The sequence below is a fragment of the Tiliqua scincoides genome, chromosome 1 (assembly GCF_035046505.1).
Source record: "Tiliqua scincoides isolate rTilSci1 chromosome 1, rTilSci1.hap2, whole genome shotgun sequence".
Taxonomy (NCBI): Eukaryota; Metazoa; Chordata; class Lepidosauria; order Squamata; family Scincidae; genus Tiliqua; species Tiliqua scincoides.
The window spans coordinates 20551852-20565560 of record NC_089821.1 but is presented as its reverse complement, the minus strand read 5'-3'; the positions used below and the strand labels follow the sequence as shown (position 1 = coordinate 20565560).

The following is a 13709-nucleotide window of genomic DNA, read 5'->3' as shown; positions in this document are numbered from 1 at the left end:
TCTCTGTCATTCCTCTGGTTCAGTGTTACTCTGACTGTGGGTCAGGACCCACTAGGTGGGTCATTTTCAGGTGGGTTCCCATTCTTTTTAATGTGTAGTTTTATTTTTAATATATTAGACTTGAATGCTACCATGATATGTGACTGCATTTAGGGAAATGTGATACATCTGTACTTTTAACAGGCTACTATGTATATGCTTTTACAATGATAGTCAATGGACTAACTCCTGGGTAAGTGTGGGTAGGATTGCAACCAAGGATTGTTAAAAATTTTGCTGCTTGAAGATATTACTTCTGGCAGGTCCTAACAGATTCTCATTCTAAAAACTGGGTCCCGGTGCTGAAAGTTTGAGAACCACTGCTCTAGTCTACGGGCAAGTTTGCTATCCAAATTGTCAACACAGGTTTTTGTTCTCCAAGGACAACTGACTGTAGAACATTCCGAAATATAGAGGTACCTTTCTTAGTTTCCCGTAGTCAATGAGCTCTGGACGGTGTCTGTGAATCAAGGCACAGAAGCCAAGGCCATCCTTCCAGCTGTGAGACAGATGGAACACAATTAAGTGCATTCATCAAGGATTAGCAGAGGTGAAACTGATGAAGAATGGGCACAGCAAACCACTGTGAGTTTAGATCAGCAGTATTCATCATGCAGACCATGGGTAACAGAGAATGTAATTGGTCTCTGTAGACTGGTTTTATTGGTGCTTCATTTGTTTTTTGCTCAGTATCCAAGAAGCATCAAAACATGGATAAGTCCTGCCCCCGTTTCATTTCAGGTCCCTTCACAATGCCAACCCCACAACTTCCAGGATGAAAGGAGTGTTCATCTAGGAAAAGTGTTTTAATCTAACATTTGTCCTCTCTCTTTCAGACTTGAGCACAGAATCACACCAAAGACAGCTAGAAGGAATGTGATGAATCAGATTCCATATCTGATGCATGTCTCTCTCGCCTTCAAACGAAGTAGATATTTACATAATAGAACTTGTATGAAGAGATAAAAATGCCCACAGTTCTTTCTGTACGAGTCTGAAAATGCAATTGCTTTCCTTGTCTTGTCCCTTTGGACTACTGTCAGGGTTGTTGCTGGCCCATTCCATGGTGATGGTTCACAAAGCGGAGATCAGGTAAGCACAACATGCTGTCAGAGTAGAGCCCGTCACCTCTGCCTTATCTTCAAGGACCATGTTGCTGGTAATGATGTTTCAGTGTTAATGATCTACTTGATCCTAGCTTTAAAATTCAAGCTTTAAAAGGTGTATAAAAGCTTCAGCAAATAAGCTTTTAGCAGATATAGACACAGCAGTATCTTACGATAGTAATCCAGTCCAGAGACACCATTATACTGTGTAAATATAGTAATGCGAACTCAGTTGTGCACTGTTTTTTGGTTATTCGATCTCAGAAATTGAAGTTTCTGCCACAGAACTACGATACTTCCCTCTTTAAAAGATGTCTGCTGTGCACTTCGGGGGCCACGGTTATCAGTTTATGGGATATTGTAATTATAAAACACAAATTACAAGGTTGCATTCTTCCCTAATACTCACAGCCACAATGTTAAAAATGCTGCAACCAGCTGATATGCTGCCTCGAAGGCTTACATTGCAACAGCTATATCTTTCTACTCCAGAAACACAGCCAAGAGGCGTCAAACACTGCGTTCACATCACTTGTCTGTCTGTCTGTCTGCTGTCTGTCTGTCTGTCTGTCTGTCTGTCTCCCCCTTCCCCCCCCCATTGGTTCCTACCGGTGGCAATAGTAAGCCCATCATAAAGTGAGTAACTTATCATAAACGGAACCTTGCTTTACTGTGGAGGATCCACTGTAAAGTGATTTGATTGTAAAGTGAACTCCATTGTAAAGCAGGGGTCCATATGTTCTCTGCAATGAATACACACACACAAAACGTGTGTCCTATATATATGACCCTTAAACAGAAGGATGTGTTCTCATCCTTGGCAGATGCCAACTTGGGCAAAAAGGATTCCCTCCATTTGAATGCAGTAGTGAGACACTTAATTACGTTTTCCATCTACCTGACAGCACAAAAATAAAACAGAGCATGAGCCATATATATATATATATATACACACACACCAGATACAAGAATAAGTGCACAATTGTTTGTCTAGGATAGTGTGGGAAGAAGCCCTTAGTCAGCCCAATCCCTTTAACCCCCAGTAGTTAAGCATACAACTGTTCCATCCACTTTTCTTTCTTGGAGTGCAATGGTTAGTCCATTGTGAATATTTTGAACATTGCAGTAAAAAGGAATAATTAGTTCTGCTAAGCACTGAGGAGTGTCCAAATCCTCTGGAACATGCAAGATTACAAGTCACAGACTGCTACCCTTCACCTCTACATTACCTAATATGGAAGTTTTGGATGTTCACATTTTTGTATGGGGCTGTCTTCCTCTGACACCATAACAAAAGCCCTTCTTTAGCAGATGTCTCTAGGGAACAAAAGACATAAGGATTAACCGGCCCCTGTGGGATTTCAGAGCTGCCAATTCATCCTGACCTTTAATATCTTTGAAGCTTTTAAGGAGATTGGGTTACTTTTTCTGTTTGAGGAAGGCTTATGCTGTAGATCAGGGAGCACATCTCAAATCTCTGTGGCAGCCATTTTATTTTGGTTTTCAAGTACATGCTGCACTTAGCTTTTAAGATTAGCCTATATATGTGCAAATTAATATCAGGAGTTGTAACAGCTTCATCAAAGAAAGTCAGAGGGTAGTCCCTGATCCTTTTCCCCTGCTCCTCTTTCCCTCACTATACTCTTTTCACCCCATCAGAATACTTACTTATTGTAGGTGACCAGGCTTGATTTATAGCAATATTAAGAGGTTTTCACTCACACTAGAGGGTGAGTCCTGGTGAGCTGCAGAATTTTAAACAGCTAGCACCATGAGTAGCAACACGTGGTCAGTGTCCCCCACTAAGGTGCACACACTTCTAAGCTGAGTTCTGTACAGTTCTGTACAGTGTGGAGCTCAGCAACCTGGAAGTATGGTTCACATCATTGTCAAATGTCTAGAGATGGCATTGTGGCTCATTGCAATGCCACACAGCTGCAGAAGAGGGGAAATTGCACATAGTCCAAGAGGGAATGTTGGCACTTATACATGGGCCTTAGAGAGAGGGTTGGACATGGTCCAATCCTATCTGGGCCTTACAGTGGCAGATCTGGTGATTTGCCACTGTCAGTCCCAGACCAATGGCGCAAAAGTCACTCTGCCGTTCTGCAGGCCAGACATACCACTGCAAATCGTGGGAGCCACATGGGAGTGGAACTGGCCTACAGAACCTCTGCTGTTCTCTGCTGTCACAGGCAGGGACGGTTTAGGGGGGTGATTGTGGGTGAATTGGGGTAGGAAATAGACTGGGCAGTTTGGGGGGTGGATTTCAACTGCACTAGTGCACTCAAGATCCTATACTCCTTTCTCAGCCAAGACCAGCTCCCAGAGTGTCTTAATACTTATGCCAGCTAAAGAGCTTGCATAGGTCTGAGGAAACCCATAGGAGACCCACAGAGAGGTAAGTTAAAATGTTCTTTACTTATCTTACCTGGACTTTCTGGTCTCTTGCTGGTCCAAAGCATGCAATGTGCATCTATCACCACATGCTCTGGGCTGGTGGAGGAAAGGATTGGACTCACAATCATAACAGGAGGGCAGGAGGTCTGGTCCAGAGGGTAGAGCCTCCGTTAGCCCGAAGATAACATCAGAAGGTCGCCAGTTCAAGGACACCGGCAGTTCCCTGAACAGCTGAGATTGGCTAGACCTTGAAGCAGCTGACAAGCCCAGTTGAGTGATTCCACCTGCTCTTGGTGTGAGCAAGAAGCATCTTGGCTGCCCTCCATGTGAGAGATGGAGCTGCTTGTCAGCCTGTGTGGGAGAACTGGAGGCCAGAAGTGAGACCAAACCAGGAAGATCCATTCTGAAATGTGATTGGTTCTTGAAAGAGAGAACCTCTATGATTGTAAAAATCCCCTTGAGGGATTTAGAAACGCCTGCCTATGTAAACCGCCTTGGATAAAGTCAGAGGAGTAATCCGATGACCAGAAAGGCGGTATATAAATACCTAGTTGCTGCTGCTGCTGCTGTTGTTGTTGTTGTTATTGTTATTGTTATTATTATAACAGTTGGAAAGAATATGCTGGCTTCTAAAATAATGATATTTGGACTTTTGCTTTTCAAACTCAGCCCCAAAAGGTACTTTTCGTGGGGTGGCGGTGGAGCAATTTAATCAGCCAAAATAGTTCCCCCATAAAATAAACATGGTTTACATTTCATAATGTTGCCCAACGAATGAAAGGAAAAGAATTCAGGCACTCCCTGGTATCAGTGTTCCATTCTGGAGTCCCTCTCAAAGTTAAGTGAAACCACAGGTATCAGGGAATGCCCCCCAACCTCTGGAGGTAAGGGGAGCCACCAAAGCATTAAAAAATAAAAATAAATGTTTAAAAAAATAACAATTATAAAGCATTAAAATGTCACTTCTGGTTTTGACGAGAAAGCCAAAGTCACTTTTTTTTTTTTTTTGCCATGTTAGAGTCATTCTGAACCCGGCAGACACTGCAGATGGACACATGTGGCCTCTGCTGGGCTCAGAAGACCCTCCAGAGGTGGCTCCCCTTGCCTCCAGAGGGGGCGCGTGCGGATCTGATCCACTGATAAATTAAACCACAGATACGGAATCTGCGGATATGCCCCCCCATATAATCGACCCAGATAGAAAAGGTTTTGTATCTTAGGACTACGGCAGTAGAATCGTCTCAATTGTTCTCAGAACTTCACTGAACATAAATCATGACCTCAGTGTTCAGCTTGCTCTAGTAACAAGAAGGCCCTGCAGATCAGGGATATGATGGACAATGTCTTAAAACCGATCACACTGCAGCTTCAGGCCTTAGAGCCAGCAGCCTTGTGTGCTGAGTCATCCAGCCTCAAGTGCCCCCCCCCCAGAAGCTGGACATACAGAGGAATCTACTGTGATGATGTCCAAAGGGTTTCCATTTAGGGAATCCATAATCTGTAAAATGTTGGTCATTTTCTGATAAGGTGACAGCACAATGGGATTTACCTTCGACTGAGATATCCTGAATGGCGAAACGGAGAATGATGGTCCAGATCATTCCAAGAGTCATTTTCGCATTCCCATCAACAATTTCTGCAAGAGTGAAAATAATAAATTAGCTAAACAACTGCAAGCAGCACCAGCAGATGTTTTAGTGCACTATTAACCCAGTAGCATTGCTGAGCTGTTTATTATCTGTGCCTGAAACACTAGAACCTGAAAAGACCTAAACCGCAAGCTTCTTTTATAATTGGGGGGAAATGATACAAGAAGATGATTCTAGGCAAATGTAGAGGAACAACAGCAATTCACAATTGCACTTACATGAGAAATGGTAGCAGGCCTGTAACACAAACTAAATAGCAAACATTTCATATGTTCCAATCCTTAGCAGGTAGAAATATGATGCAAATTTAGAGGAAAACATTGTAGACACAAAGGGTTGTCATCTTATATGCTAACAGCTCACTCCTATCCTTCCCACCCCCCAACTGATGCAGCCACACCAAAAACGAGCACTGTATTCAGCGGGGTGGGTGCAGGTGGATTGTCGCTTACCCCTCCCATAAGCCTCCTGCTCCACATTGGCTTTCCTTGAACCTCTGAGAGGCACAAATCTGAGAGGAAAATAAGGCAGTGGCATTCCTGGAGAGGGGGTAAAACACTAAGTTGTGTACAGAGCAGCAACGCCTGTGTAAAGCACTCCTCCCCCTTCCCTTCAGAGCCCATCGCAGCCACAAAAGCAAAGGTTCACAGCCACAACTGGCTCTGAAGTCGCTTTACACAGGCATCGCTGCTCCATGCAAAACTCAGTATTCTGCCCCCTCTCCAGGAACGCCACTGAAGAAAGGGCAGGGAGGCCGCTGAAAGAAGGGTTAGCATCCAGTGTGTGCCATCATTGCCAGATCCAGCCCCTCCTGCAGCCTCCCTCCCTCCCCCCGTTCCTCCCTGCCCAACCCCTACTCCACTGCTGCCTTACTTGGTCCGGCAGGCATTGTGGGAACTGGCGGCAGATGTGGAGCGCTGCTGCATCTTGCACTCCCAAAATGGCCGCCTTGCGCACTCCGTCGGCACTCAGGTTACAACAGCGGAAGGATCTTCCGTAGTCATAAAACCCTTTCCCCGACAGCCCAATCCTGAATAGTTTACAGTAGCTTGTCAGTGCCTTGACTGCAATCAACATCCGTAGGCATGAACATGGAAGGAATGATAACTGGGCTCACTCACATGTTAGTTATTTGTAGTGTTGAGTTTTTTTTTTCTGTTGGGCTAATACTCCTATGAACTTTCTCCCAGAACATGAAATGGTTTATTGGACTTTTCCTGTTCTCGCAGCAGTATGTCGTTAACTGCAAAGGAAGCAGGCACAGCTGCTGGGAGGACTTGCTATTATTTGTCTTGAGATATGTATTTGCTTGGTACGATTGGCATCATAGTACAATTAAAAAATACTTTGCTGGCCTTGCAGTGGTGCACTGCAGCACTGGTGTCCACAACTACACAAAACAGGTAGCTCAGCAAGTACTGCTGGTGAACCTGGTTTTGCTTGTCAGCAATTCTGAGGTGAATTGAGGGAAAACAGCTGAGTTCAAAGTCTTCCTGTACTCCTGCTGTTCAGTGATCCCCACAGGTTCTTGATCTCCTGAACAAGTTTAAGACGCTATCCAGCAAACCTCACTTTGCCAGCAGTACTCCCCAATTTACCAGTCACAGACCATGTAAAAACCACTTCTATGGTATGATACTAAAAACATAGTAGGCAGTACTATGCCATTTTAGCAGTTTGATGAGTCTAAAATCAAAATGAAGGGAAGCCCTAAAAGTTTCCGATGTGCCCACTGCCACTTTGTGAGGCCCATTCAATCCGAACCACAGTCTACATGAAATGTGGGAGAGCAGCATATAGTTCCACCAGTTTGCTGGCAGATCACTTCCTTTCAGTTCAGCAGATAGCAGCCCATCCTTCAGTATGTTCAAGATACTCATTCTCGATAGCAGATATTTTGGGAGAATTCAACACTGCACACAGAAACACAGACACTGAAAAAAAGGCACCGAAGGCAAGAATATGATCTGAAAATTCCTATTGGATTGGAGGGAAGAAGGATGGCCATTAGTCCAGGCCAGGGGTGCCCAAACCCCGCCCTGGGGCCACTTGGCTTGCGGCCCTCAAGGACTCGCAATGCGGCCCCCAGGGAGCCCCTAGTCTCCAATGAGCCTCTGGCCCTCCTGAGATTTGTTGGAACCCACTCTGGCCAGATGCAACTGATCTCAGCGTGAGGGCGACTGTTTGACCTCTCATGTGAGCTGTGGGATGAGGGCTACCTCCACTGCTTGCTGTTTCATGTCTGTGATGCAGCAGCGGCACCAAAGGAAAGGCCAGCCTTGCTTTGTGCAAGGCCTTTTATAGGTCTTGAGCTATCGCAAGATCTTCATTCATTCCTATAAGTTCATCTTTAATATATTCATTTATGTAAACTTATGTAAATTTATTCAAATTTTAAATGCAAATTAATTCTTTTTTTCCCTGGCCCCCAACACAGTGTCAGAGAGCTGATGTGGCCCTCCTACCAAAAACTTTGGACACCCCTGTCCAGGCTACATTGAACATGTCCCTGCAAATCCTCCAAGAATGTCCCATGTGCCAGTTTTAAACTGATGCAGCAGGGAATTTCAGTGCAGTACAATTAAACACAAGAGGGAGAGCCTGGCTTCCACTCCTGTGCTCAGACCATGACTTATTGTGCCTCATAAAAAACTGCCAAGGATCTAGATTTCTGAAAAAGGGAAAAAACAAAATGCTTGCTTACTTGTGCATGTGGGGGAGGGAGTACAAAAAACTGTTGCTTAAAGTGCATCTGCGTGAGAGTTACTCTCAGTTCTGGCCTGATGCTTTACTACTAATTTGGCAGTGCAGGAGACGTTCCCTGAAAAATAGTAACAGAATAACAAAACTGGAAATGGGCTTTGAACCTCATCCAATCCATCTGCTACTAGCAGGCATCTTACCTAAAACAGTTCTGCGTGGGAGGAATGGAAAAGTGCCCAAGTTCACCTCCAGTGGGCTTTCTGGTAAGCAAATTTTAAGGCTTCAAAGCCTGGCCTGTTGACTTTCCAGTATCTCTATAAGTTTCTGAATGCATTGGCTACTGAATTGACTACAAAAAGCATGGCAGTCTGCTTATTTCAGAGTCAGCTCTGTGAGCATAATCAGAACAAAAATCTATCCTGACCCAAAGCTGGTTTCAAGAACAACTGGGCAGGCTTCCGTTGTCAGTAAATGCTTCACAGTACAAAAGCAGAGAATTGGTGCCTCAGTTGTGGAACCAACTGTTTGACTACAAAAAACACCTCCCCAGGTGTGAACTCTGTAACAGTTCTCTTTGTTTCCTTGTTAGTAACCTCAGGCTGCTCTTCACAACATATCAGCAAGTAAAGAACCTTAGTGAAATCTGCATTCAATGAGGGAGGAAGAGCTGCTTAAAGAACTGGAACGGATGAGGCTCTGCAGTCAGTAACAGGAAACAAAACAAAATGTTTTGCACTGGTAACTACATTTCCGTTTCATGACTTTTATTACAGCTACCTCCTTTTAACAGGATATGCAAATAATGACAGTACTTCCATTTCTTGGACAGCCAGTCAGAAGTGCAATCAATCTTAAATATTTCAAAATAACATTTGATTATTGGAAAGCCTAGATTCTGAAACAACACCTCCTCTCTCATATGTAAAATCAGCAATCCTGACCCTTAGGAGGGTGCCTCTCCTTTCCCCTTCCAAATGCAAATGATAGACTAGCAAATGAAAACTTGAAGAACAATGTTCTTGTTACATAAATTAAGTTTCTATCCTATTGTCCCTCCAAGGAGCAGAAGGTAGGGTGCAAGTCTCCACTCCCATTTTATCCTCACAACAGTCCTGCGAGGTTGGTTAGATAGAGGCAGTGACTGGCCCAAGGTCACCCAGCAAGCTTGAGAGGTAGCTTAAAAGCATTACATAAACTAGTACATACAAACATTATAGCTTTGGCTTTAACAGACGTGATTGATTAACAAATATAGAGTGGAGGTAAAATGAAATACAGCCCTGTCAGTCACTCTCCCACTTCACCACTTATGAGTTGTAAGACCGAAATAAATAGGCGTCTGTTTTCAATACTGAAATCCACAAGTCTTTCTTACCCAATAGCAGGCACTCAGCCAAGTCTGCTTGTTTGCATTGCTCTACATTGAATCAGTAAGAGGTCTTGATCAGCCAATGCTGTCATGTTACTGCAAGCTAGGAGTGTAATTCTCACTTTATGCGCACAGGAGTACTTTAGTTATTTTGTGGGATCAGGCTCCAATGATTTAAGAAGCTAAGAGTTTTTGATATGTTGCAGATGACAATATGAGAGTCGGTGGAATGAAAATATTACGTATACTTACCTCAATAATATTTCACTCCATGTTGAAGACTATAACAAAATAATGTGGACTTCTGGTGTTCAGCTCACAAGAATCCAGGCTAGATAAGAAGCGCTGATATCAGTGGCGTAGTTAGAGGGAGTGCAAAGCACTAAGTTTTGCAGGGAGACTCAAGGCTCTCGCTCCCATGCTCTTCCTTTCTTGTACCATGGAAAGCAATTTACATGCTCTCAACAGAAGAGCAATTCTGAATTTCTGCTGTCTCAGATTTTTGTGATATTACAGTTGATGGTTTGTGGACATTTTGGAGCCAAGATGATACACAGCCATGGGCATCAGACCCATTCAAAGGACTGAATGAGAGCTTAAACCATCTCTGCTGCTAAGAGTGATTTAAAACAAACCTTTCTTTACCTGTTGACCTTAGATCAAGGTCAACTAAGATCAAGGCCAGCTTAGATCAAGGAGCGACTAAGATGATTACTGGGCTGGGGCACCTTCCTTATGAGGAAAGGCTACGGCGTTTAGGCTTCTTCAGCCTAGAAAAGAGACGCCTGAGGGGGGACATGACTGAGACATACAAAATTATGCATGGGAAGGATAAAGTGGATAGAGAGATGCTCTTTACACTCTCACATAACACCAGAACCAGGGGACATCCACTAAAATTGAGTGTTGGGAGAGTTAGGACAGACAAAAAAAAATATTTCTTTACTCAGCGTGTGGTTGGTCTGTGGAACTCCTTGCCACAGGATGTGGTGACGGCATCTGGCTTAGATGCCTTTAAAAGGGGATTGGACACGTTTCTGGAGGAAAAATCCATTACGGGTTACAAGCCATGATGTGTATGTGCAACCTCCTGATTTTAGAAATGGGCTATGTCAGATGCAAGGGAGGACACCAGGATGCAGGTCTCTTGTTAAGCAGGTGTGCTCCCTGGGGCATTTGGTGGGCCGCTGTGAGATACAGGAAGCTGGACTAGATGGGCCTATGGCCTGATCCAGTGTGGCTGCTCTTATGTTACCAAGAGGCTAATTATCCTGCTCATTCCTACCTGCTTCATGTGTCTCATTTTGCCTTAGCTACGTTAACATTTTTCCCGCCTCATTGATTTTTATTTGCTAGTTTATGGCCGTGACAGCTTTTCTAAAATCTTAATTTAAGTGCTTTAAAATTCACAGCCTGGAAAAATTTATAATCCTTTTCACTGGGAAGTCATCGTACCAGGCAGTTGCTGGTGAATCACAGATGCCCATTTAAAAACTCCGATATAATCTTGGTACAAAATGAACTGCCTACATTGGGGAGCTAGAGAGGAATCTGCATGCTATGCCACAAAAAATCATGTGCTTACATTAAAGCACAATTTAAATGAATTTAAATGTAAATGAATTCTATCTTTACATTTATATCAGTATGAGGGGAATAAAATTTTATTCACGACACAGGTTAAGCAGGTTACAGCTAATATTCTTGTTCTACTTCATACTGATAATAAGGAATGACACACAACTTCTGAAATGCAGCTAAATCATCCCTCTTATCTCAATCTTCAGGCTCCCCTTCTTATTATATACTGGGACATCCCATGTAAGCTTGGGGTCCCTACCAATGTCATATGAACTTCTGAACTGGTAATCACACACATAGTTCCACTCAGGAGCGGCACAACCCAGAATACCGCCTCATGCTGTCTTGGGTCTGCCACCTCTGCTATAAAAAAAAAACCAACATGCTCCGTGTGCGCAGCCATGGAACCCAAGAGAGTTGGACTTCCAATTTCATTTACAGAGACAGCACATACTCTCATGCTGTCCCTGCAAATGAAATTGAAAGTCCACAGTTCCGGTTTCATGGGAGCACACATTGACCACTGTGAGAAGGGGATTCTGGTTGGACTGGAACAGGAAGCAGATCAGTGGGTTTGTACTGGTGGCAGGTTGGAGGGAGGTGGTGGTAAAGTTGGAGTGAAAGGCACCACAAATCTGCCACCCTCTTAAACTCCTTGCAATCTGCCGCCAATGCAACCCCCTTCAGGAGGCTGCATGGATGAGTCAGCACTGGTTCCAGTGAATTTGGTCTTTGGATATGTGTGCAAAATTCCAGGAACAGTAATTCAGCTTTGGTACTTGTATTAATGGATTACGGAACAATGGATGAGCCTCCTCTTTTGACATAGAGGCATGGGAAATGTTCTCCCTGTTCCATCTTCTTGTCTTCCTTCTTTCTTAGAGAACAATCGGGCAGAATAGTTACCCAGGAAGTCTATGAAGACATTGCAAAGGGCAAGAACACACCTGTGCTTATAGCATTCAAAGATAGATTTCCCCCCAATCCAGACCATTCCCCTTGCTCTGCTTTGCAAGTTTGTAACCATCAGAAATCACAGCGGGAAAAAAACTGAAGTTCTAATGGCAGAGAACTGTATGAAATGTTCAGTGCAATCTGATTTGGAACTGCAATAGAAAGTGCATATTGGGCAGCCTGGTTGGAACCCAGACTTGCAGATGGGCTCAACACACAACCTACTTCTCTGCCACAGTGACCCTGACCAGGCTCAAAAACTGTGCTCTGCCAGAATAACAATCACCACCACTGAAGTGCATGGCATCAACTGACTTGCAATGAAAAAGAAAAGGGGGGAGAACATTTGACTCTGTGAGTAGTGTCACACCTGGTTTCTGAAAGCCCATGACAAGGGTGGCTGCTTACCTTCTGCTCCAATGGATACCAGCTTGACTCCTTTGCTAGCAATGAAATCCAGGGCTTTGTTCACATTCGAGATTTTATGCACTCGCATTTTGCCTCTTTCTGGTTTAGCCAAACGTTCACCTTATCAAAGAGAGAGGGGGAGGACACATCAATTTCTTCATTCTGTCTTAGGATTCAGTTTATGCACAACTCAGAGCTGGACCTGCTTTGGAAATATGTAACTCTGTCTTTGGTTGCAAAAAGCCACTCCAGTCTAAAGGGCTTTGTTCACATTTCAGATCACACTTGACCTTTGGGGTCCTTTCCTCCTTATTCATGGGGGGGGGGGTAGTTCGGCCTCAAAGGGGTTACAATGGGACACGGCTCTTGGTTGAGGAGGAGCAAGTAGGTCAGACTCTAGCACTGATGCTTAACAATAAGTTTTACTGGCAGCCAAATTATAAGGAAAAAGGAGGGTTGGTCCCGCAATGGAAAACAGGGTGGTTCTCCAGCCCTGATGGGTTCCTTCACCTGTGGTTGCCCCTAGCCCTCAGACGGCCTTTGGTGTGTGTTGGTGCCTATTGCAGATACTCACTGCTTTCCTTGGGTTTGAGCCATACCATTTCTGAAAGCAGGTGGGGGGCTACTCTGCCTGAATGCTCCACAATATGAAAAGCTCCCTGCGCATGGAAGAATTGCACATCAGGAAGAGGGCCAAAGCTTATCACATGGGGGAAGCATTCAAACATGCATCCTGAAGTGGTACTATCCCAAGAGTATCATGTGCTTTTGCTGAACATGTAGATTGGCCCTAACTTGAGCTTCAACGGTTGCAAAGTTTGGCTTATCAGTAAAAAAAACAACTTGTGAAATTGTGTCACACTGAGCATTTATGGGAATGCAGTTCAAACAGACTCAAATGCTTGCAATGTTTTATTGGCTTCTCTTCATGCTGGGGATACACAGAACATACATCTAATAGAAATCAGGAGCGTCAGGTGAACAATGATATGGGCCATGACTTGGATGACTTGGACTTGAGTCATGAAAATATGTTTTTTGTGAGTCTTATGGACTTGAGTCATGTGTGTCAAAAACATGGGAACTGACTTGGGACTCAGGGGATTTACCCTAAAAATGAAAAGACTCAAACAGACTTGAGTCAAGACTGGCTTTTGTGTGTGACTCTGTTTAGTATGTGTGCTTGCTTGCTTTTTTCGCTGCTTCTGTGACTCGACTTGTTTCTTGAAAAGTCTCATATCTGAGTCAAAATTACTCAAAAAGCAGCCTTGGATGAGTCACAACAGCCACCGTTATGACTTGTGGGTGACTCAAATCAAGGAGGGTGGAGACTCAGGACTCAAGACTTGGCGCTGTGACTCTGGTACATCCCTAGTACACTATAACACCAAGAGCTACATCCAAGTTTTTGTATGAAGGATATGTGGGTGTGGATTCTTTTCGCTGCTTTAAAATACACAAGAATGTGTCCCACAACAAGTGGCTACCAGTGGAAGACTG

At 44.0% G+C, this 13709-nt stretch overlaps 1 protein-coding gene across 6 annotated transcripts in view; it reads right to left on the bottom strand.

The window, feature by feature from the left end:
* The window catches only part of ACTN1 (actinin alpha 1), a 119254-nt gene that overhangs the window by 45642 nt on the left and 59903 nt on the right, over positions 1–13709 (bottom strand). For all 6 annotated transcript variants that reach the window (XM_066632563.1, XM_066632478.1, XM_066632496.1 and 3 more), the window contains exons 3-6: positions 12210–12329; positions 5095–5181; positions 2375–2462; positions 460–538 (exon numbers count right to left, since the gene is read on the bottom strand). In XM_066632563.1, the coding sequence (XP_066488660.1) occupies positions 460–538; positions 2375–2462; positions 5095–5181; positions 12210–12329 (374 nt within the window). The remainder of the gene's footprint in view (positions 1–459; positions 539–2374; positions 2463–5094; positions 5182–12209; positions 12330–13709) is intronic.